Source organism: Astatotilapia calliptera, chromosome 8, assembly GCF_900246225.1.
Source record: "Astatotilapia calliptera chromosome 8, fAstCal1.2, whole genome shotgun sequence".
Lineage (NCBI taxonomy): Eukaryota > Metazoa > Chordata > Actinopteri > Cichliformes > Cichlidae > Astatotilapia > Astatotilapia calliptera.
Window position 1 is genome coordinate 6,269,262 of NC_039309.1, and position 26,496 is coordinate 6,295,757.

Below are 26,496 nucleotides of genomic sequence, written 5' to 3' on the forward strand. Positions count from 1 at the left end.
ACAGGGCATTAAGATTTACACCCTCCCACTTGTGTGTTTAACCAGGTTACATATTACGTGACCCCACTTTAACTACTGTTAAACTACTGCTTGGCTACAGTAAGACAGAAAATGCTGCATAGAGTATATCACATATCAGCAGGTTACTGAAGACATAACAGTGTTTAAGCTGCCTTTCTACCTCACTCCTACAGCTGAATGAAAGCGACATTAATAATGAATTAAAGCACCAATCTTCACCATTCTTGTTGTTTTTAGCTTCCTTTTTTGCTCTTTTGTTTTCTTTTTTCCACAAACAATACAGAGCATGCGCCACTATCCAAGGTCAGGTACTTCCATTCATATCAGTCTGTAACATGAAACTATATCCACTGGAAATCGTATCTACAGACTTATAAAAACACAATAAAGGGGACTTTATATATGTGCAATCACAGTTAGGTAGTTAGGATTGCAACAAGACACACAGGAGTGCATACACAAACACAGACACACACACACACATCCATTCACACACACGCACTGCAGCAGAGTGGTGCAGCAGAGTTATCACTGCGACCCATCCCATCAACAGACCCCCAGTCTACAATCTCCCATCACCATCATTCGACAGTGTCTCATGTCTGGACGGGTAACTGCTACAACACCACTAAATCCCACCAGCTACACAATCTCTAGTCCTGTTAGCATTACAGCAGCATATCAGGAGACAGGAGGCTAACTCTGTGAGCTCAGTGACTTTTACAGTAAAGTACAGTAAAGACTTACTTCTGCCAAATATTCTGCTGCCTCCTCCACTGCCATGTTTCTCAGCCCGCAGCTGAAAGTGTGAAACCTGAGCAGTCAATTATAGCAGCTAAGCCCTAGCCTGGAAGCTAGGGAGAGAGGGATGGGGGCAAGAGAGGAGAGGGAGTAGGAGGAGGGACTGTCGGTGTTTGAGAGGGAGGGAGGGAGAGAAAGACAGAGAGTGAAAGGCTGTGAGTGAAAGAGAGAGAGGGGGGCATTATGTCACAGCTAAAAATACCTGGCTTGCAGTGAGAAAGTCCAGAGCATGGAGGAGGACGAGAGGGAGGGATGGGGGAGGCAGGAGACTTCCGGCGTTAATCTTAGACCAGGTGGCGGCACCGGATCAGAGGACAGAGGCTCTGAGTGTGCACGCCAGTGTGCTAAGAGTTTTCTATTTTCAAGTTTTGATTTTTATTAAGGTTAAAAATGTTTGTCTAGTTTCCCAAATGGACTAACTTTTTTCAGTTTAGTTTTTATTGTTTAAAGAAAGGTTTGTTTTATTATAATTACTACTTAAAAGAGCTCACAATAAAAAAACTAGACTCACGCTCATGAATCCTAGTCTAGATAAACATATGCACATCAGACTGGCTGTAAAACCTGAACAAATACAGAGACTAACACTCAAGACTTTTTTATAAAGAGATTCTTTCTGAAGTCCTTAATTTTTTTAGTCCCTATTTTTTAGAGACATAATAATGCCAACAGCTACTTGTTAAAAGCAAAATTTTAAAAAATCCCATCTAGTTCTTTTCACTTCTTTATATTTAAGAGGAATTTAAAATGTAATACGTTTTTAAGAATTTAGTTCCCAACCTTTTTGGCCTGAGGCTCACACAAAGCTATCATGTAATTTTCTCCCCCCCTCCCACAAAGTGGCAAAGTTCAAGTGAAGCTATCATGCTTTCTCCTTAATTTCTGTCAAAAACTATTATGATGGCAGATTCTGCTTTTAAACACAGCGAATATTTGAAATATTGACGTAAATATTGTCTCCAAGTAGCAGTGGTTACCACTGTTGCCTCACAGCAAGAAGGGCCTGAGTTCAATTTCACCATCCTGCCAGGGCTTTTCTTTGTGGAGTTTGCATGTTCTCCCTGTGTCTGCGTGGGCTCTCTTCAGGTACTCCAGCTTCCTCCCACAGTCCAAAGACATGCAGTTAGTGGGGTTTGGTTAATTCATGATTTAAAATTGCCCATAGGTATGAATGTGAGTGCGAGTGGTGGTCCGTCTCCATGTTTTTATCCCTACGACAGACCCCGCCTCTCATCAATACCTGTCTGGGTATACCCTGCCTCTTGCCCTAAGACAGCTGGGAAAGGCTCCAGCATCCCCGCAACCTTGTATTAGATAAGCGGAAAAGAATGGGTTGACTACAAATAATTCATGTGAGCCAAAAACTCAGACTTCAGACATTTTTTTCTGCTTTTGGCTCTATATCATGTCACTGAGCAGACATCCTCATAGGGTCATGTAGGCACACAGCTCTAGCTCAGAGTACAGACGCTCACCCTGTTCTAAGCCATTAGCAGTAAATTGTAAGAAAGTTGGCTAAATGGAAACTTGGTTCATTCAGATGGAGGTTGAAATGAGGCCACGCGCAAAGTAATTTATAATAAAATTAAGGGTTATTTTAAACTGTAATCACTTCAAAGATACACTAGTAGAGTTCAAAAATAAAATTATGGAGTTGGAAACTAGCATAGAAGGTCTTTCTTAAAGTCTGAGTTAACAGTTTTACTAGAAACACATTTTCCCTTTAAACCCATGAACCCTCACAGTTCTCTTGTGACCATTTGGAAGGATGTAAGCCCTTGGTTGGCAATCACTGGTCTGTCTAACCCCATCTAACCTTATATAACTATAAAAACAGTGTGACCTTAAAAGCTACAACAGCCATATAGGGCAGGGATAGCTCAGTAGGTAGAGTAGTCGCCTCATGATCGGAAGGTCGGGGGTTCGAGTCCACTGAACGGCTACCCTGAGGTACCCCTGAGCAAGGTACCGTCCCTACACACTGCTCCCCGGGCACCTGCTTAGTGGCTGCCCACTGCTTCACTGAGTGAATGGGTCAAATGCAGAGAAAAACAAGTTATTTCCCCACGGGGATCAATAAAGTATACATTATTATTATATGCTGCTTGCCCACTGGTGCACCATATTATGATACTTTAACTGAGGTAGGTGTGCATATCTCTTACAATAAATGCAGGATGGAATAAGAGTACAATAATCTCTCCACCTGTGAAAATTCCTGTCTGACTCTAAAAAGGTGTGTGGGTTGAGCGGTTAACACAATCCATTGCACCTAAAATAAACTGCAGCAAAAAACTTGGCAGTCAAGTATCAGCATTTTATCTACTCACACAACAAAAGTGTCAGAGTAAAAACCACCAACACACACATGCGCAAAATATTTACCTCGACCTTCCTTCTTCACCAATACAGTGAGATTCACACATACACAAGTACACACAAGCAGAGACTTCAAGGGTCAAAGTCCAGCAGGTAGATTAGGGAGATATTAAAGAGACAGACAACATTGGTTAACTTCATAGAGGAATTTGTCAGGGAGACTGAGAATATCAGTAAACAAGACAAAATCCATTTAGAAGCAGGCATGTCAAGACAATAAAGCTTGAGACAATTGTGTTAGCAGTCAGTTTTGAGCTAACTTGATAGTTCGGTAAGCAGCATTAGTGTCTTGGAAACATCAAATAAAGTGTCTTTGAATGTCAGAGTTGATCTGCTTATAGCAGTTTATAATAAATTAGTCCAAATGTGTAGATACAGTGATACCATCCATAACAGCAGTTATAAGCATTTTATGTCCTGACTTCAGTAGTGGCAGGGCAACAGCTGGCCAACACTTTTTGCATGTATGCCGGTAAAAATTATTTTCTGAATAGCACAGTGGAAATGAATTTGATGTGTGGAGAGTGGAGCAAAACTGATAAAACTACAAAAATGTATGTTTGCTCAGGTTTAGACAAAAAGACAATTTGCCACTTTACTGAATTATTGCTTTTTTAAATTTGGGGGATTGATATCGTCATTGTTCAGGTCATGGTTCAAATAAACTATGCTTACCTTTTTATTATAACTCCTGATTATTTATCTTGCCTATTTCATATCACCTCTTTTATGATGAAAGGGCACATTGCAATCACAAAAAGGCAAAATGGTATGACTAACATAGCCTTATCTGACATAGTGAGTTGACAAATATTGTAGCAAATGACCAGAGTGAAGCTAAAGGCCCAGATATTCAATCAAACCTAAAACAACAGCGAAAATAAGTTTTGTAAAGGAATTTCCAAAATCAGTAGATATTTTAAAATGAGATAATCACAAACAAAAGACAAGGGATTTTGGAAACACTACAATAGATACAATGTATTTGCTGTACTAACACAAACTGCAAGAGAGGGAGGTAAAAAATACTGAGAATAAATAAACACTATGTTACTGCATGTGGGAAAACACGGGGGAAACACTGGGTGATGAAACAGTCAGAGTTGCTCAAATATAAAAGAAGCTGCTTACTCTGGAAACACATTAGGTTCAGCACTTAACTGGTAAGGTAGTATCTGACCCCACTGCATGTTTGGCTCCAATAATCAACTTTATAGAATCTGTTAAAAGCTAAAACTGTCTCTTCTTTCTTTTCAGGAGATCTGCAGTGGCTTCTCTTTGGTAACCACTTCAAGCTGGTAAAAGAATGATGGTATGTAACATATGATGCTGCCTAAACTATCTCATTTTAGAAAAACACATGCATCACAAACGATACTTTAATGTTACAGTTTCTTACAACTTCACAGACACAATATTTAAAATAATTTATTTGCAACCTCATTCTCCTTCTATGGCTGTTCAAGTCTAGTTTAGTGTGTGCCTGCCTGATATTAGCCACACTTTTCTTTAGCCTTAGCCTCTTACAAGTGCCCTGTGCATGTTAGCATTAACCCGGAGGCTCTAATCATAAATAAAATCTATCCGAGACACAACCATTGAGCAAATTTGTGGAGAATCATAGCCATTTTAAAACTGTGTCAAACAGCCTTGCACTGCATATTTACTCCAGCAAGATCATTAAATTGCATCACTGCCACCTTCTCCAATAAAATTAGAGACGGCAAAGTAGAGAAGTAGAGTCAAGTCTACTGCAGGAGCAGAGCACTCATTAACTGAGGATCTAGAGATAGAGAGAGGACAGAGCTCTTCAGCACCACCCGAGAGCCAAGCAATCAAATATAGAGATAACAGAGCTTGACTCAGATTACAGGCCTAATCCCAGCAACCATAATTTCTCCTGGTAAAGTCTCTGTGTACTTCACACCAAATCTTCAACTAATATGATGTCAAATAAGTCCACACAACATGACAAATAAATATATCTTCAGTGCAGTTTGAGGGTTAATACTATGAAAATCATTTCATCTTTAAACTAGCTCCAGAAAAACCTTGCACTAGCACTTGCACTAAAAACCGCTTGCCTCCTTGTGTTATGAAAATGTTAAAAGTTTAAGGTATCATCTGTAATGTGCATGATCCGGTTACAAACCTTAACTTTGACAGACATTATTTTTTCTTTGCTGTAGATCAGACTTGTGTTTGCAGTGCTGCTGCCTGCAGCAGCTTATCAATCCCCTCTGCCCACAGACTGTAGTGACATCTACAGAGGTGGTGCAGGCGTGGATGGAGTATACACCATCTATCCAGCTGGCTCCACCTCTCCTGTGCAGGTTTACTGTGACATGAGCAAAGACGACATCGACAACTCAGCAGAAAAATGGACGGTGAGGATTGCTCAGCCCTCTTTTTCCAAACTAATCTACCTCTTCTGAATTTGATCTTGAAATAAGAGATAAAGAGATCTGGCCAGAACTTACCTATTTTAACTTTATGAACTGCTTCACACATCTTGGCTCAAAAATTCATGTTTAACACAGTCAGAATTTTGTATTAAATATCTTTTTATGCTCATGGGTGACTGGTTTTATTCAAGGATCATCTCTATACACAGATATATTTAAATCTAAAGGTAAGGGAGAAGCACCAGAAGACCTTTTAGTTTTAGTTACCTTGTGTGAAGTTAGCAAAGCTAAAAGGAGTCCTTTTGCTGGGGGGTCTATAATTTGCCTTTTACTGACAGTTTGTGTGAAACTTCTGTTAAATCCAGGTGATTCAGAGAAGACAAGATGGCACAGTGAACTTCTTCAAGAAGTGGGAGCACTACAAAACCGGATTTGGGAGCGCTGCTGGAGAGTACTGGCTGGGTAAAATTCATCGTTCTTTTTTGGATTAAATTTGCCTGAGTAGTCAATAAACCTTACTGTTATTTATTGTACATTTTCTCCTTTCTTAACAACAATAACATCGGCTCAAACTCATCAAATTTGTCTAAAACAGTTTATTTCAGATGATCACAGTTGCTCACTGTTTTATCTTCCCAGGCCTGGAGACAATGCATCTGCTAACCCAACGCAAGAACTATGAGCTGAAGGTCGACATGGAAGATTTTGAAGGCCAGAAGGTCTTTGCCCATTACTCCTCCTTCTCTGTTGGCCCAGAGTCAGATGGATATAAGTTAAACCTGGGAAGTTTCATCAAAGGGGCAGCAGGTGGGACTTTTTGTTCTCTCTTTTATAAGAACTTTTTTTTTTTTTTACTTTATCTACTCATAATCTATCAACAAAGTTAGGATTTTTTAGTAGTTGAAACAAAATTTGTGTTTTCTGCTTTGTTTTGTTTTTCCAGGAGACTCTCTAAGTATTCACAATGGAATGAAATTCACTACCATTGACAATGATCAAGATACACATCCTTCGAACTGTGCCATGGTGTGCTATGGAGGATTCTGGTACAGCTCGTGCTATGCTGCCAACCCCAATGCCATCTACATGTGGGGACCTTCAACCCGTTTAACTGGCGTGCACTGGAGAACTTTTAAAGGGCTTGAATACTCCCTAAAAACCATGGTAATGAAAATTAGACCAGTTGCTACATAAAAACCAACCAAAACACAACAACCTGGAGAACTAGCAATGTGACTAGATTTGAAATATTTTACAATTTTGTAAAATTGTGAAACTTTTGTATTTATTAACATAGTCCCCGTATCCACATTAGTTTATGATATTTTCAAGAACATTAGGACTATGTCTTCATATCTTACTTACTTTAGTACATATGCTTGTTATGATATGAAGCAAAAATGTTCAATGTCTAACCAACCATGATAGAGAATCCTTTGAAAAATCTCTCCTATGGATTGAGTCCAAACATTATTTACTTTGCAAGTTTAAAGACCCTTACTTCTAATAAAATTATGGACAGATAAGAAATCTCTCCATAAAGTTTTACAAACAGAAAAATAAACAAACAAAATAACAACGGAAATATTTTTTTGACCAAAAAGCGCTGATAACACTGGATGACATGTTCCTTCATGACCACCTATTTAGATTCAGCGCAACACCAGAGATACGGACAAAAAGCACAACATTATGTATTCATACGCAACAAAAAACAGTCCCAGGCTCTAAATTAAGTCTAATTTGTAAATCTTGTATATCTATGATATGAAACCACATTTTCATTTGTTAATGAAATGTTGATCACAAGTCACCGTCAGACCTGGCCCTAGGGCTGCTCGATTATGGCAAAAATGATAATCACGATTATTTTCACTGAAATTGAGATCACGATTATTTGACGATATTTATTTAACCCTTTAAGACCTACTATAGAACCAAGTCCACCAGAGCTTATATTATTTTTTTTACACGCTGTAGTGCCATTTGTGGGAGCATTTCAAGTTGCTATACAACTGTTATAGCCCATATTTTACTAATATGTATGCATTAAGTCCATAGTAACTACATTAATTGCAAAAAAGTGCAATAAACTACAAAAAAAATTGAAAATCGCTTTTGTTTTGTTTACATATATTTCTACTTGGAGAAATTTAAGAGGTTTATCCCTCAAAACTTTAAATACAATAAAGTTGCAAAAAATAGTTTACAACAACAGGAAATTTATTTTGAGTGTCTTCATAGTTTTATTTTGGAGATACAGCAATTTTTATATATTGCAGGAAAAACAAAAAACAATCCTATGATGCAAATTTGCAAAGAAAACAGCATGTGCATCATTTCACTGTGGGAAGTGTTACGAACAGCTGATAGGAACGGCAAAGCGTGTTTCTGGAATATTATGTTTTTGTTGCTGCAAGCGCTTTTTATGCAATTTTTGCAAAGCTATATGTGGAACGAAACCGTGACCGAGGACAAGCTGATGTCATAAGATGTAAGTACAACTCCTCCGGTTTCATATGCAAAACAAATTATTGCGCTAGCTTACACGGTTCAGGTTCTACAGGGATTTAAAAATAGTTACGCAAAACGGAGCATGCTGCTCTGACCGGCTTTAAAGGGTTAACAATGACTTTAAAAAAATAATATAAAATAGTGTGCAACACCACTGAAGTTTTTTTTTAAACTCTCTTTTCAACCAACGGCAGTCACTCTCCAAATAACTTCTGCTTAGCTTTCCGAGCTTCCCTCGGGTCCTCTTAATCAGCGGTCTCCAACCTTTTTTGCGCCACGGACCGGTTTATGCCCGACAATATTTTCACGGACCGGCCTTTAAGGTGTCGCGGATAAATGAGGGAGGGGCTAATAATCGGCTCAGTCATTTTTAATGATCGTTGAAAGCCCAGATCGTAATCGTGATTAAAATTCGATTAATTGAGCAGCCCTACCTGGCCCTGCTCGTCACAACTGGCTTTTTGCATACAAGATGGCAACAGCAGAAACACTCATGTCAAGGCTTCAAAATGGCACATCAGAAACCAGTGGATGACGTCATGGTAAAAGCTACATCCATCTTTTATAGCTCTAACTGTCTATAGCTGCCGCCTAAAGCCTGACTTGACTTGAAGACATTCACATTGCACAGATGCTTTAAAAGTGAGCTAAATGCATATCTGCTAGATGTTATTTGGGTGATATTAGTGAACCTGTTTGGATTTACACCATGCTTTGTGTAATTATTGAGTCCTGCTTTCACTGGTTACATGTAGTCTTTTTTTTAATTTTTCTATTATCGTATGCTATTTAAACACATTTTTCTTGGCTGTTTAATCGTATTAAAAACACAAAAGTACATTTGTAATCTATTTAATGTTTTTGTTTGTTTGTTTGTTAAGATAAGATAACCTTTATTAGTCCCACACGTGGGAAATTTGTTTATTTCTGGTGTGAAGATTTGTCAAGAAAATATCAGCCTCTATTTAAATAGAGGCTAATTAGAGGTCCAGAGGTGTACTGCAGTTCAAAGTCCTCATTTATCTTATACTGTGCCCTCCACTGTCTGAAAAAAGCTCTTAATTACTCCTCTTCCAATTGGCTGCCCTTCATAGACAGAAAGCTTAAATAGCAGGTGGGTGGGGCTTCTGTGCTTTCAGTGAAAACTACGTGTCTGAGATAACAATATTAAGGATTAGCTCTCATCTTTAACAACACACACAACTAAAATTAGAAAAACACAGCTTTGACTCACTGGTATAACTTATAAATGCTAACCTTGTTAGTTGAGGTCATACCCTTATTTAAATGCTTATTAAACACATTTTCTTTAGCCTGAAGCTGTTTCCAGTGTTGAAGATTTGCTAAAATGTCTCAGAACCTGACAAACCCTGAAGATATTTTTAATTTGCAGCACTATTTTATGTGTATGAACTCCAGGAATAAACAAAGAGAGGAATATATTTCTGTTGTCACCGCAGGTATGTTGCGCCTAGGATTTCACAGAAGGCTCCACAGAATCAGAGTTAACCATGACACACTCCCCCCCCACACACAGAGTTTAATGATCCGTATTTGGTATTTTATGGCTTCTGTGAAGGGAGGCAAAAAGAATTTGAGAAGGATGGGTTGCCATGGCAACTGAGGTTCCTAAATTTCACAAGTTCATTTAATGTTGTGGGCCAGTTGGGGCCTTTTGATGCTAAAACTATAAGAACTGACAATGAAAGTAACCCACATGGCATGGATGTGGTGGGACTGGCACCAGTAAAATCTGTGTACAATGGTGTATAGATGTTACACACACACATAGTGATGGTTGGTAAAGCAACAGACAGCTATATCAGCAGAGGCAGGTTTTAAACCTCAAAATGTTTTGGTACCGATATATAGAGATCACAAGCACAGACTAAGAAAGAAATTGCACTGACTGTCTGGCCGGATTCCTATTCATGTTAAATATTCTATATTTTGTCTTGTTTTTTACTGCTCAGCCATGTGTCTTACACATTAGGTAAGAACTTAAACCAAACACACCACTACACAGCTGTGATGCTACTCTGCTACGTGCCCTCCAGTCAGTTTTCAGAATATTGTAAATTATAGAGAAGGAGACGCTCTACTAGTGAAAATGTAGAGCATCTTCTTCTGCACTATATATCTTTGCTGAATGTGCTTCAGTCACACTAGAACACAAAATAGGATCCCAGCTAGAAAATAAAATTGTGGCGATTTTGTGGTGATTTTTTGCATTCAGTGACCGATTGCAAGCAGTTGTAGCAAACAACTGGAGACCCCGAGGTTGAGCAATCCTCCCATTAACCTCTGGGTGAGGCGAGGCATGCAAGGTGAACCCAAGGTGACTGTGCAGGTTGTCTGGCAGGAGGCAACCAGTCTCCAAACAGTGTACTCAGACTTGCTGTAGAGTTTGTGATATCCAATTTAGAACCATTCAAGAAAAAACAAATATTAAGAAGCTGAACCCAGAAGCCAAACTTGTTGATGATTAAAAGTCTACAACCCTGTTGGAATTTAAAATATATATCTTGTAACTATAAGAATAACATTAAAATTTGTATGCACTTGCAAAAAAGACTGCTTTTAAGTGTAAGTGTTAAGTATTTTAACTAAACCATTACAGTGTGCACAGTCTCACAAATACAAAGCTCATTTTTCAGGTCCTCTATCAGTCCCTAGTGGCCTTTCAGTAATACTACATCAACTGCAGCAAGAGAGAAAAAACGTTTTTGTAAAAAATGTAAAAGAAAAATCCAGTTCTGAGTGTAAAACATCTAAACAGAAGGTCCTATCTCAGTTTGTTGTAATGTGTTTTTATTACTTTATGCAAAAGTCATTTTTAATAAAGTCTTGATTGCATAAGAATGCAACATAAAACTGTGTTTCTTTGATAAACAGTCTCATCCATTATTGTGTATATTATAAAATCTGCGCAGAATAAGCAGATGAAAGCACCTGTGTGTTTCTGGGCATGTCTGTTGTCTTGCCTCTGACTGGCTTCTGAGTGCCACAATCTGATTGGCTGCTTGGCTACTGCAGTCTCTGTATTCTCACAGCACTTGAGATACAGATGGACGAGGATAAAAACACAGCAACTCTTGAACTCCCCTTTTCTGTCATTTCTTTTCACATTTCACGGCAGCTCATCGTGACAGACTCCACATCTGTTCTTCTTCTGAAGCACATTCCCATGACTGAATGACAAATTGGCTATATTTTTAGTGTCTTTTTAAGAAGTTAAAACGCCGGCTGAAACCACATGTACCATGCATCAGGAAGCCCTATGCCTCATTAGGTCTCCTTACAGTTGGCTGGCAAACCCGTCCCCCGCTCCTCTCACTGGATGGCAGAAGATGACGTCGCTCTGCTGCTGGATTACAGGGTTGTGCTGATGTAAGGCTCCCTGCACGTCTATATGGGTGCGTATGATCACTGAGAAGCAGACAGACTGACTGACTGCTCAGAAGAAAGGACAAACAAGAAATGAGATAGAAACACCTTCAGACAGAAGTCAGTCGTGTTTTCTTAGCCTTCCCCAAAACACCCTTAAAGCAGAGTTAATTTCAATATGGTTTACTTGACAGCAAGCAAACACAATAAGGTCCAAAATGAAGAAAAGAGAGGATAGGATTAGGTACAGTACCACTGCTCGCTGCTAATCTTCCCTGACAGAGACAGAGCACTGGTCATGAATAAATTAACATCTGCCCGGGACCAACAGCATGCATAGCACGTAATGCATCAGCAGGGATGAGCAGTAAGTGTGTTGTGCAAGTCAACAATCACACTGTCTGTACATGCACACACAAAATCCTGTTTGCAACATCAATTTTCCCTCATTATACAAATAGCTTTACTGATATTGGATTTTTGGGATATATTGATATTAGAGTTTAACAAGGCTAAGAGGTTAGATCCCTCTTGGCAGCGGCTGTGCTCGGATACATAAGTTCTAAAAGCCAACATCAGCATATTAAAAAAGCAATGTTTAGCATGTTTACCATGGCAGGCTGTGCCTGACGTCGGACTTCACTAACTACATACATATAAGTCTGCCATCTTACTGTTCTGTATATTATGGGGTACACTCAAAGTATCACATATCACTAACCAGAGTCAACAAATTTTCAGATTCTGAGTCCCTCTGTCCAATGGATGCAGATATATAACTGGATAAGTCATAATCCTCCTGCAGGCAACACAAGTAACAATAAATCATAATAATTCAGAGGAAAACCAAAATCAGTCAGCAGGATTCATCCAGGCATGTCGCACCCTAGTGCCACCCTAGTTTTGCATATAACAGTGTTGCCTATTAAAGTAAGATAGCATTAACAGTTTGAGCCTAGCTACAATTAACACTGAATATAAATTCTAGAACTGAATATGTTGTATATTGTTACCCCCCCCTTGTTTAACCTTGTTAATGAATCACTGAACAGAAAATCTGTGAGCTACACTCTAATAATTATACCATTTATCAAATACAACTTCACTGGTTTTCAGGTTCTTAACTGTTAAGATTTATTGTTTTTCTCTTTTAATTTTACTAATTTATCCGCATGATAATGATCACAATATTTGGATTCTGGGGAGATGTCCAAAAAAATTTGATAATTCTTATATGGACTTAAGTAACACTTTTCTGGTATTATTATCTAAAGTTTGACTGATAAAGAATAAGCATTAAAAAACAAATCAATTTTGTGGTATTTTAGATTAAATTTGTATTACAAGCTTTTTATTTATCAGCTTGATTCTCAACAATAAAAGACTTCAGTAAACAGAGACTAGCACTATGTGAGCGGTGAGCTTAGCTTTGCAGCTCACAGAGCACAAAGCTAATTAAGAAATTGCTCAGTAAATCAATAGGGCACTTAAGATGAATGTTCAACATCAGCATTGCTTTTTCCTCTCTTTGCAGAGTCTCGAGCCAAGTGACCATCATCATTCATAGACAGCGAGCTGTGGTTCCCATTTTAATGTCCTACACTTTTTTAATTAAGCGTCCTTTGTCAGCCACGGATAGCTGAAGTAAAACCAGAACTTATGGGTACAACAAGCTCATGACATGCTGCAGCTATCGTAATAAACTGAAATATTGGCGATATATATATCGGAGAGTTGGCAGTTCGTCTTGTAACCGGAAGGTTGCCGGTTCGAGCCCAATCATTTCACTTTGGTTACAACTTCACTTTGTGTTAATTTGCTACAAAATCCGAAAAGAAAATCTCAAGAATCTTTTTTGGAAAGATTGATCAAATAAACATGAACGAGAGGTTCCTTAAATTTTAAGATATTCTTTCATACTCCAAGGACAATTCACCTCGTATAAACTGGTTAGCGTGAACGGTCGGTGTGAACAGCTGCAATAAGAACAGGTGTGTCTGAAAATAATTTTTAGCGCATAAGTTATTCCCGCCTGACTTGCCTGAGTATGATCACAATTGTTTTTTTCTCTCTATCAAATTAACTGAATAAAAAGTTTCTCTACACCAATGATCCCATTGGAAATGATGAGTGCTAAAAGTCAGTCTGGGATATTTTGTGTTGGGTGTCCAGATGTTCGGATCTACAGTTTGACGAGGAGGAGTGTCATACCACAGAGCAAGACAGATTGCCACTATTCACCTTCTGTCTATGTGCATATTGTGTAATACTGCTGCATTTTTCTGCATCTTCATATGGCCCTGAAGATGAATCACAGGAAAATAATTCACTCCTCAGTCGATGGATGTGGGCGTCAACCTCACATCACCTCCTCTGCCACTGCAGTTGCTGCAGATTAGGCAGTAAAGCTGCATTCAAAATTTCATGAAAATAATAAGAAGCAGAGACTTCTCACCTCAGCCTCCGGGGACTAAACATCTTGTCTTCTGCTATTGTCTCACTGAACGCTCACTGACAAAAAGCAGACAATAACACTATGAAAAATTAGCCTAGTGAAAAAGGATTATGAAAAGCTCACTGCTGTTATGAAACACCCACGGGATTTTCTGATGTATGACTTCATGCTGAGAGATGAGATGCTGTTATACCAGTTAACGCTCCATCAAATAATTCATCGGTCAAAAGTTTCCCCGAGTAAAATTCAATCCAATTTTATTTATATGGCACAACAACAGCGCCTCACAGCACTTAAAGACTAAAAGTGAAGTATTTCACCAATGAAGGCCAAACTGGTTACACTTTGATTTCCTGAACCATTAAAGGTCTGGCTTTTGGTTGATCATCTGGATTTCTAGCACATCAGTTTTGCTCAGCTGCCTGCAGTTTGATCAGTTCAACAGTTTCATCTGTACAAACTTCACTCAGCTCGTTTTAATATTTGATGTTGTTGTGAATGTGAACTTACTGCTGATATTGTTTGCATCAATCCAACTGCATCTATATATATTCTACTGTATCTACTGCATCTACTGTACAACTGTGCAATATTTTTCTGTTTTTGCAGTCAACGCATTCAAAGGTGGGTCATTCGATGCAAAGAATGACCGACTCAGAATTAGAAGAGTTTTTTTAGACTATAATTTCGGTCTATTTAATGCAAAGTTACCTTCATACTATGAATTTTTTTCCAAGCTAGAAAACCTTGAAGTACAGTATATAGAGGTGATTTAAATTTTGGCACTTTTTAAAGCTTAATTGTCTCGTGTCTATTATGTAGAGGAATGAAAATAAGTATTTTCTGATCATTTGCAAGGGGAAAGTGCATTTTGGGCAAATTTTAAAAGGCCATGTAACCATGTGAAGAAGGAGGCTGGTCAGAACAGGTCACGGCCTATGACTGGTATCCTTTTTACCGACATTCTGGTATCAAGCTGATCTTTTAGCTGTGATTCCTTCTGTGCTAAAATAATGTTAGACAATTCCAGGTTTTTTGCAGGTTTAGGCATGTCGAATTATTATATTAACAAAAGACAAAACACATGTAAACAAGACATGCTGAATACTCTTAAATGGAAGAAAAGAAAATATTTTGCACTTGGTTGACAGAAGCTGTAAATCCATTTATCTAAAAACAGAAGATAAATTTCATCTGCTGTGTCAAGATATCTGAATGATACCAGGTCATGTTAATTGCAAGGTCAATATTTTGCATGAATTAAATCAAAGTTTAAATGTGTTCCATGTGTTTCCAGTGCCAGCGGCCTCTCCACACTTCTCGCTACCAGATACTGTCTAACTGAGACAAGACAAGCCTCCCCTTTGTTCTGCCACACACACACACGAAGGTAAACAATGCGTTCAGTGAACTGTCTGTAAGTGTACAAGCCTCTGTCAGTCTCACTGTTTCTGTCCAGTCTGATCCACACAGGTCTCCTGCCGCTCACCTTCAAAATGTCCGCCTTGCCCGGAGAATACAGCGGAGGGCAGGAGACAGGCGTAGTTTTTTTTCCCTCTCAACCACAAACGCGCACAGACCCACATCCTGTCTGTGTCGTGACTCTCTGCTGGACCCATGCCACGCATCGACACCTCACCCACAGAGAGCACACACAGCCTTGAAACATGAAAGTATCCTGTGATTTCGTACCCATTTCAGATAATCTAGAAACTCCCTAATAACAAATCTACTTTTTGATATCTTTGCCACTGATTTCCACCATATAACACCCTCTGTAATTCTTTTACAACATAACTGTATTTCTAAAAAAAAGAAATACATATTGATTACCAGCTCTTCAGCATTTATTCTGTCCAGGAATTGCAGGGCTGCACGGGGATGACACCTTTCTGGGAAGAGTGTGGTAAATATAATAAACAGTATCTTTTTTTTTTTACCACTGAAACCAAGCTGAAACTGGTCTCTGAGGTTGGTGCTTGGCACATGCCAACACGTGCCAAAACTGCAGTACCTACAGTGGCCACTTGAGGCCTCACATCCCCATAGACTGCCATGTTAAAATGCCCACGTTTCAAGTGAAAATAAACTAGTACTAACAATATTACTCTGGGCGTGGCAGCTTTGATTGACAGATAGATTTTGAATCTCTTGGTCAAGTTTTTAGTGTTGTTGATATTCTATTATTTGCATTTGATCAAGTAGCTTCTAAGTACAAACTGTGTCTCTGCAATGAAGGATATGCATGTATTGATAACCAAGCTAGTTAGCAGTTTGTAGCACCAAAAAAACCCCAAATAAAAACAAACAAACAGAGACAGTCATGAAATAAAAGTTGAAAGGACTTAACAAACCCATGGCTGATGTAAATCTGACTATGTCCATCTTTTATATACAGTAATATGATTAGAGCTTAAATGTGAACCGTTGGGAATATTTAGAATAAAGTGAACTTAACTATCTATAAACTCTTCTGCACTTGTGTGCAGATCTAGCAGCTTGGGACTGCAGTACATTAACTGCTCTTAACACACTTGAGTCCCTGACCAAACAGTCAAGGGTCAAGCCACATTGTGTCCAGCACATGTTGACAAGCAGAATGAGTGGAAAACCCCACTGACAACCCCAAACCACTATAGATAACATAGATATCTCAATCCAAACCTTCAAATAAATCACTTGCTTCTCCTTTCCACCAGACTTTCCCTTCCTCCTCAGCTCTGTGTGCATTTTTAATGATTTTTCAGCTCATTCTTTTGGTTTTACGGACTATACAATGTAGTCACCGTTCTCTATAATAGACCTGTTAACCAATACCTGCCCCAGAAGCTTAGCATTCAAAGATCAAAATATCTCAAAACTATAGAGACAAAAAGTGGAGAAAGAAAAGCAGCTTCTGTTGTACATAGAGAAAAAAGTTTCTCCAACATTCTTAATATGAACAACAGGAATTGCAAAACACCTCTACAAAGATTCCGATTGCACAGCAACCCTGCCTGTAAAAGTTACATGGATATAAATATGTTTTAGTCAAATTAATTCAATTTACTGCATTATGCTGTCTCTGTGCTAAGCACTAATCTGTGTGTAGAAATGGAAAAGCAACAATAATGAAGGGTTCGGTTAAATGAGAAGACAAGATGAGCTAAATCTGTTGAAACGCAACTGCGTGTTCGTGCATGTATGCGTGTGTGTGTGTGTGTGTGTGTGTGTGTGTGTGTGTGTGTGTGTGTGTGTGTGTGTGTGCTAAATGAATGGACTGTCCCAGTTCTTGGTGTCGATCTTCCACTGCAGAGGAGAGAAGAGAGAACAGGGCTGCAGGGAAGCGGAGGAAGGGAGGATAAAAGACCTAACTAACAACATCCTCATCTTCCCTGTCATTCTTTCGCCCTCACTCTGCCTACTCTCCACTTCCCTACTTTTCCCTGCTACTTCATCAGTAGCTCTCCTTGATCTAACTCAATCTCACTCAGTAAGCTTTTTCTAATTCCCCCATCTTTTCAATTTGTTTCATCATATATATTTTTCTCTTCCTCTTGCCTTTTTGTGTTATGCATCACCTCTCCCCCGCATCCCCAACAACCCTTTCTTGCCTTCCTGGTCCACCAATCACAATGCTTGAGAGGCTCTGCACCAATCCTCTGGCACAGCAACCCCCTTCACAGCCATGTTAAAGTGAACATAATATCCTGGTGCCACAAGAATGGCATAATATGGTGACATGTAACCTTTCATACAACTTTCCTTCCTATACACAGGTGTTTGCAATCTCTACAGTTCGCACATACTTTCTTCTCCTTTAACGTTCCTTTATCTTATTACTTTCCTTTCACATCTCTACTCCAGCTGTATTTCTGCTCAGCTCTGTAGAGGAGTCCTTCTATTATTCATAATGCTCTCTCCTCAGTTAAGTTACTCCTTTTCTGTTATCTCTGCTCCGTCCCATCAGATTCTACATTGCTGGCATCTGCTGCTGCAGCTTGTAAATGCTCACATGTGGCTTTTTAAATCTTGATGTTATCATACAAATGACTTTGCATTCTTCTGATGACATAAAAAAAAAGTTTGGGTTCTTTTTGTTTTAGCTTGATAACTGAGTTTCTCTAAGTGGTGATAAAAACCCCTGCAACAATCAGACAGCATGAAGAGAAATGAGTGGAGTGGGTTTCATGTTGACAGCTCTGAGATGAAACCATTTAATAGATCTTTTAGTGAGTCACTGTTAGTTTTCCTTCTCTGGCTGTCAAGAAAGATAATAGAGTGATAGCTCGCTGCAGCCCAATCAGCGCCTCACAGTAGGAATTATTTTGTAAAATTAGCAACCGCCAAAGCTGCACTAATCATCATTATTTTGGCTAAATGGACTGCAGCAATACTATGTATTCATCATACGGTATGTATCAGCTTTGTTATAGCCAGAGCAGGCTGCTGTTTTCAGCAACCTACCTGCCCTTCCCCAACAACAAACATGAAAAGCTGGTGACACAGTGTATAAAAATATCACTTTTACTTGAAGTGCATTGCTTTGTAGCTGACAGTAACTTGCCTCAAAGATGAGATTTAATTACTTGCCCATGTCAGAGTAATTTTAGCTCATATCAGGGCTGCCTATCCTAGGATAGCGTGTTGATGTGGTGGACGAGAACAAGTACTTGGGTGTGCACCTTCAACAACAGGCTCAACTGGGAGATGAACACAGTGGGTACGTATAAGAAGTAGATTGGCAGGCTGTGTTTCTTAAGGAAGTAGAGATCTCCTGTTGTGGGGAGCGCAGCGTGCTATGTTGTGGTCTTCTGGAGGGGAGGGCTGCATTGGAGCTGGTGACACCAACAAACTGAATAAATTAATTAGGAAGGCTGCAAACTGTTCACTGAACAAACTGTTATGCATTATGGATAGTTCTCACTACCCTCTGCACCACTTACTTGAGAGACAGCAAAGAAAAGTTGGTAACAAACTGATTGGACAGATACAGGAACTCTTTCATATCACATGCATTAATTCTTTACACTGCAGCACATCTGTATAGAAAAGGAGCATCTGTTCTCTTGTGTTAACACTAGAGATGCACTACTTGATAGGCCAGGGACTGGAACGACAAACGATGAATTGTCAGGCTGCTCAGCCCAAACCAGTGACCAACCGATCAGTCTCAGACATTACCGATTATAAACCAGTCTGTTTCATGCATCCACAACACGCACACAGCGATGCGGGGAAATAGATACTCACACTCTCACTGTAAATGAGGAAGACACAAAACAATAAGGGAACCACCCCCCAAAAACTCATACGTAACAACAAACCTAAATAAGACACTTAAATCACCGTCATCCAGCTGAACATGCCCAGCTTGAAGAAGCTAACAACTGTACTTTACTCCTTTATTAAATATAATAATAGAAAAAGAAAAGTTGATTTTTTCTTTGCATATGGTATCAGTTATAGTTCTTAGAAAGAAAATCAACACTGGTAGGTCACCGTGATTAAAAAAATTGTGAAATCGCCTAGAAAACTGGTGCATTATTAGCAGTTTGTATAACCCTGAATTGTCACCACTCTCCTCATACACAAACACAGTTTTTTTTACTCTCTACTAAAACTTAAACTGTTATACTGAGCAACTTTAATATCATCTAATATTTGCTATTCTTTACGTATTCATTAGTGCATTTTGTATGTGAATCTGAATTTGACATTTTGCTTTAGCTTTGCTGATATTAAAATATTTTTGGACTTCTGTAATATTAAAATATTATTTAATATTTGAATTTACATTTATTTGAACTTAATTCACTGACATCCCATAGTTGCAATGCATGCCCCTTTTGCCACTAATGTCAATATTGTGTTTAGTTTTTGTCTGAAGGTATTCTGTTAACAATATTAAATAGATATAGGAAAAACATTCAGCGATGAAAACAGACATTTTTGGGGGTATCCACTCAAAATATATATCTAAACCATTAATCAGTAACAAATGTTTGCAGATAGTTTTTAGACCACTCACCAATAAAATCAGCTAAATATTGCAGCTCTAAATATGATACATTTATAATATTTGTTTCATCTTGTGTTTCTGTTTCACTGGCGCATCACCATATGCCTTAGGGACAATGTGGCAGATTGGCCATCACATTGATTGATTGATCAATTGGGGAGAAGATTAAATTGGTTTCGCATGGTGAAAGTGTGAAAATGCATGTCCCCTTCCCCCACTGCTAATCCCGGTATCCTTAATAGTCATAAAAACAGCCCAAAATACAAAGTTTACTTGGAACTAATGTAAGCAAAAAATTCTGTCCTCTTTCATGCAAACCTTCCAACATGCAAACAATAAAAAATACAAGCATGTGTGCTCAGAAAAGACAGACAACAAAGAGAAATGCAAGGACTGAATATTTTAATGGGCAGCGGGTATAATGGAGTGGAGGACAAAGAGATATAAACACGCTGGTGGAAGAGCAGGAAAGAAGAGCAGGCTTCTGACATGAATCTTGGCTTAAATAAGTGTCGGGGGATTAATGTGGTACAATGCATGGTCACAGGGGATCTCTGCATGTGTGTGTGTGTGTGTGTGTCTGTGTGTGTGTTTGTGTGTCCTGCTTCCAACCCCCAGTCCCAGAAGCAGAAGTGTGGCAGAACAATACAGCCTTCTGCCAGCTGACAGACATGCAGGGAGGGAGGCAGGGCATTGATGGAGAGTGGTTAAAAAAAGAGGGAGAGAGAGAAAGATAAAGCCGGATGGGTAGGGGGAGAGCAGAGTTGAGGAGAGAAGCGGCAGCAGATAAAAAAAAAAAGACGCCAGAATCGAGTCCTTCCCAAAAATAAACCTCAGAAGAGGCAGCGTCTTTCCAGCCTCACCCCCCCCCATCCCCCTTGCTAATTCTTGTCTCACTTTGAAATAATAGAGAGCTCAGTGCTCCCTGTATGAGACCTTTGTTGGATTTCATTCTCTTCAATCCATATATTCAGTTTAATACAGGTTCATCCTCTCAGATAGTCCAGTATATCTTTATTTGCTTTTACATTTGTTTCATATCAGTGTATAGCCATGCTAGCAGTTTGGTCCATACTCCCTCTGTATCAGCATGCCAGACACACTACTCATCACATACTGATGCTGGGTCAGGACCCAAAGAGATCACAATGCCAGTGTGATGCTGCTTCCTTAGCTATTTCTAAAAGTGTTGAAGGATCCAAAGAGCTCCATAAAAATCCCTCAATATACAAAAACTGTGCCATGAGAAAAGTGCTACGGTATCCTCAGTCACAAGATACACATAGTACACAAAGGCCGTATTAAAGAAGTAGAGAAAGGTGTTGCAGATAGGAGAACTTCATTTCTGTTCTATTTTTACTCAAAATATGGTGTTTTTCTAAACCCAATCAAACAGTTTTAGGTCTTGTGACTTCTGTTTTCTACGGAGCCCCTCTGATGACATGGTCCAAAAAATAAATAAATTGTGGCCACAAAATACTACTTCATGGGCACGAAATGGGTATAACGTGCCCACGAAATACTTATTTGTGCCCACAAAATACTATTTCGAGGGCACGAAATAGGTATAACGTGCGCACGAAATTCTAATTTGTGGGCACGAAACACTTGACCGATAACCGTGATCCTTCCCAGGCCCTTGCAGTTGGTTGACAATAAAATCTATCCCGGCGTCCAGCATGCTGGAAAGTGAAGCTATGGAGTTTCTCTTGATTAAATTATGAAAAGAAGGAATTCCTCACTAAGTGTACAATGATCGAGGAGTAAGAAGGTGTTGAACATCATGTTATGACAACTTAAAAATGCTGATATTTTGTAGGTATAAAGCTTACTATGTTTGGCATCTTCATATGAAACTAGCATGCTAAAATACTAAATAATTAACACTGATGCTGACGCAAAATTGGATATTTCTCCAGACACTTCCAGTAGTAAAACCAAATGACTAAACAATTAAAACCATTGACTTGATAAAGTTGCTAACTGAAAAGTCTATACCGTCCATTTTTTAAACTGAATCGTTCTTATTTGATCTGTTTATCTAGTATTATCTATAGATCTATAGATTATTTAGACATCACACTTTCCCCCTGCCCTTTTAATCATGTTTACTCCCTAAATTTGATTATGAGTCATAATTAAATACACTTCAAACTCATGCGAGACTTAAAACACGTAATACATGGTAAGAATTTAAATGTATCCTGCCGACTCTCTGTTTGACTTTCAAGTCTGAGGACAAGGCAGGGGTCAAGTAAAGCCGCCACAAACTGGAGTAACACAATCACTAAAAGCACAGTGTCCAAAATAATAAAGGAAATAACCAGGAGATGAATAAGTAATGCCAACAATTCTCACTAAGTGTAGTGTTTTCAATCTGGCTTGAAGCCCATCTTATTCCACACAGTGGTTTTAGTCTTTTGCTACTCTGGAAGGCATCACAAAAATTACTTTCTCAACAAAAAAAAAAAAATTGTATTATTAGTCCATTATGCTTCCAACATAGGAAAACTCCACCACCATGAGCTAAAGACAGTGACGTGTAGTTTTAGCTGTGCTAAGTCAGTCAGTCAGTCAGTCAGTCAGACTATTGACAAAGCAAATACACAGCAGAGCATTAATCAGTCACACACGATCCAACAGCCTCTTAATGTATAAATCAATCAGGCTAACCATAGTGTGCCACTCAGCCAGTCAGTTTACCAGCCAGCTGACCAATCTGAAAAGCATGCTGACTTTATTGCTACAAGAGATGCAACTTGTTCATGTAATCCGGCTTGAAAGCACTGAGTGGCTTCATGTTTGTCTGGAGCTTGCATCTAATAGCATTAATGGTGGCTCTTCAGTGCACTGATCTCAGTGGAACTCTTAATGCATGACTTCTATTTTCCAGTTTCTGGTAACATCCATACCATCAACAGTGTTGGACAGTGAAGATCTATAACCTCTGTATGCATTACTGAAGCAACTTAAAAAACAAAGTAAGAGTTAAAAAGATTTCGTGCAATCTTGACTACTATTTAAAAAAATGTGGCAAAAGGAAAACTGCAAGCAATACAAATAAGTCATGAGTGAGCTTACAAAGCACATAGCTTGATTTAAAATGCCAAACTGACATCTCTATTTGTGTCATAACTAAACTAAATAATTTAATAGTGGTATTAATCTTCTCGTGTAATATCTTGGTCAAGAAGTGAATCATATTTTTAAAATATGATTCACTGCATAATGAGGTTAAAAAAAGTACTATCAGAAAGTTTAATTCTAACATTACTAACAAACACTTATATTTTTAATTTTCATACTGAAAAAACAAACAAACAAAACAAACGTATTGTAGGTTGGGATCAGTGGTGTTCCAGCCGATCAAGCAAGACAGGCAGTACTTGCCCAGTAAAGTACTTTTCTAAATTACCAGCTGTATAAAATGAAAATTACTCAAGAGTTTTAAAGTATTTTTACACATATATATATATATATATATATATATATATATATATATATATATATATATATATATACACATATATATTTTGAAGAGCAACCCTTAAGGCTTGTCCACAGGAAGTGACTAGTAGCAACATGGTAAGAAGAGACTAATGAAAGTCAATGACATTCAGCCACTTGGGAGCACTGGTGGTGTAAAGTGACCAGGTCTCAGGTTAAACTTTTGTTAACTTCAATGTGAGCAACTTAAATGATCAATGAAGTGAAGGATACAATTAATTGCTATTAAATGGCTGGTAAATACTGTATGCTACAGGGTTACCTAGGCAACCAGTGTGATCAGTCAAGGGTGGAAAGCAAAGGGCAATAAGCAAATTGGTTTAAGTGCTGGAAAGTTTATGTAGAGCCATGAAAATAATTCAAGTGTTTGGTGGCAAAACAGATGATATAAAAGATGGACGTGGTTTCCATGATTGAAAAGTGAAGCCAACACAAAAGCCAACTGCATTTTGTGCAGGATTAAAGTAAGTAGGCTAAAGGGTGTTGCAAAAAGATTTTTTGCTCTACAGAAGTCTAAGGAAGCCTTGACCCTGACCTAAAAAATTACTTCCCTGTTCATTCTGTTCCTTCTGACTAAGCCCATGAATTTTCTCACAAGCTCCAGCTCAACCCTTACGTGTCACATCTACATCTAAAACATCAAGACATCACCATTATTACATCCATCTATTATACTGCAAATGGGAAGCAGCTAAATATCCTTAGTGGTAGATTATGCTGTGACTCCAGTGACCCATTTAACATACAGCCAACAATGATACTGATACTCTTTATAATTAGCTGTTCTTTTATGATCGAAAATGGAAGTGTGTTATTTAATCAACATTGAAGAGCCATTTCAGGCATACAGTATGAGAGAGATGACGAGAAAAGAGAGAGATCAAGTAAAGTGAGGAGAGTTAAAGATAACTGTGGCGATGTGAGACGAGGAGGGAGAAGATATTTTTTGCTCCCTGGTGCCAAGAATTAGCCCTGGGCAGACGGGGTTATAGATTTACCTTGAGTGAGCCAGTGATAGCTGATATCCCCATGACAAGGTTATGCCACAAACACCGGGAAACTGCTGACGTCAGAATACACACATTATACTACATCAACATTACTTGTTGCCTTATAGTAAAACCATAAACCTGTAACCAAACCGACTCAAATTCAGCTCTTTCAGCCTCCTGATGAATCCCCATTATCATGCAGTGTTTTTATGGCACATCATTAACTGCTGCATTTGCCCTTCTACGTAGCCAATGATCATTACTGCTTCTCAAAAGAATGACTCCAACCTGGCAAATAAAATAAATACATTCCCATGGTTTTAAACTTCTTTGAAAAAATACATCTATACAACATTCTTGTGGCATTCATGTTGTTGATATTTCTTCAGGGACACTACTTTTCTCTTTCTGTATACATAGAAAAACCTATCTATTCATAAGTGTTCATGGACACAAAAAGTAAAGTCCTCTTGGGGGAGATAAGAAGTGGTGAGAAGAAATGTGTTTAGGTACCAAACTACTTGGGTTAAGAAAAAGACCATGGTCTGGGTTGATAAAAAAAAAAAAAAATCAGTGTTTCACAGGTTTAGTCAGGTTTCCAAGAAAAGAACAATTTCACAAGAAATATATAACCCAGGAAAAACAGCTGGAGAAATAGATCAATGGGTTTGAAGGCTTATCAGATGCCAACACACTGCACAGAAAGAAAGAAAGAAAATTGTACAACACTTCAGAGAGACACCCATGCCCAACTATAATTAAAACTGACCAAACGGCACTAGTGTCATTTCAGACTGTTTGAATGTTTCACTTTTGAGTTGAAAGTATTATTTGCTTAACTGATTACTTGACAACTTTGACATTTTTGCAAAGCGTACTGACATTTAATTTTTTAGTTAAGTTACTGTATAAAACACACATTTGATTTATATTGTTTGTTCCTGGAGTTTGTGAATCCATTTTCTCCAGCTGCAAAATATATAAATAATTAAAATAGCCATTAGTTGCAGCATTCACTCATCCTATCATTTCCATTAGGATGAGTGGATATAAAAACGAAAAAGAATACAGTTGATTTAAGGTGGCATTCACAATCTGATCTGTTGCTTAATTTCAAGGATTTTCTCCACTTAAACTGAAAGAAAGACAGATTTTACGTCCTATTTTTTCAACTCACAAAACCCAACATAAGACACTGCACAGAAAATTGTTCCAATGAACCGATCAATTTTGCTCAAAGTGGACAAGAGAAGTGAAGGGTTCCTATAGCCATATGAAAGTTAGTCTGGTCTACGCAATTTTTTCGAGTTGAAAGATTCCCTAAAACAGCAGAGTCTGCATCCGATGTCTTAGGTTGTTTTAAGGCAAGATTTTCCTCTGAGACTACTCTTTGGAATTATGTAAAGAATTTTAAGCACATATGGGCAAACATCTGTTATGAAAATGATTTAGTGGCAGATGTAGGAATGGACTTCTTATATTTAAGTTATTATTTTTTAATTCCTACACCATGTCTTCTCATAAAAGCTTAATTGCCAATGAATAAATTAATAAAATCACCACGAGAGCACAGCTAACTCACATCTAGCTGACTTCCTGTAGGCCAAGGAAGTGATGTCCATTTTGACCTTGATGTTAATGAGGTCAGGGGTACTGACTCTCTGTGACAGGTGGCTAACCCTGAACTAATTATAGCCTCGGGCTGGTCAATGTGTACAAACACAAAAGCCCAAATGTCAGCATGTGCACGCAAGAGCAAACGGGAAGCATTTTAAGCACAAACAAAGATGCATTTGGACAAATAAGCACATACGCGCAAGTTGTCAAGGGGATTCAAACACTGGACCTGATGCTGATGTCCAACTTCAGCTAAAAGACTGATAGTTTACAAAGTGAAGCTGTCAATGCAGTGAGGAATATTTATTGATTTCAAGTCAGACCTATTGATCATCTTCTAGGTGCTTTTGTGTGTCAGTGATTTCGTCTTAACTTCGTCCTTGCACAATGACTTATGTACAGGCGCACACAGACAGA

The 26,496-nt window shown here is 38.5% G+C and overlaps 2 protein-coding genes across 28 annotated transcripts in view; one reads left to right on the forward strand and one right to left on the reverse strand.

Annotated features, from left to right (window-relative positions):
- Positions 1 to 26,496, reverse strand: part of ank3b (ankyrin 3b) — a 176,265-nt gene that overhangs the window by 95,863 nt on the left and 53,906 nt on the right. The window contains exon 1 of one of the 27 annotated variants that reach the window (XM_026178121.1): positions 769 to 873. The exons of the other annotated variants lie outside the window; for them this stretch is intronic. Coding sequence (XP_026033906.1) covers positions 769 to 804 — 36 coding nt within the window. The 5' untranslated portion in view covers positions 805 to 873. Of the gene's footprint in view, positions 1 to 768; positions 874 to 26,496 lie in introns of those variants that run through there. 27 annotated transcript variants of the gene reach the window in all.
- On the forward strand, positions 4,377 to 7,484 carry LOC113028121 (microfibril-associated glycoprotein 4-like). Its single transcript, XM_026178147.1, has 5 exons — positions 4,377 to 4,513; positions 5,391 to 5,588; positions 5,972 to 6,068; positions 6,246 to 6,413; positions 6,550 to 7,484. The coding sequence occupies exons 1-5, from the start codon at positions 4,508 to 4,510 to the stop codon at positions 6,798 to 6,800; spliced, it is 720 nt and encodes a 239-aa protein (XP_026033932.1). The 5' UTR covers positions 4,377 to 4,507; the 3' UTR covers positions 6,801 to 7,484.

Bases quoted from the DNA above. Each gene is read 5' to 3' on its own strand.
- LOC113028121 (XM_026178147.1), top strand. The intron at 5,589-5,971 runs GTGAGGATTGCT...TGTTAAATCCAG, and splicing joins ACTCAGCAGAAAAATGGACG to GTGATTCAGAGAAGACAAGA. The intron at 6,414-6,549 runs GTGGGACTTTTT...TTGTTTTTCCAG, and splicing joins TTTCATCAAAGGGGCAGCAG to GAGACTCTCTAAGTATTCAC.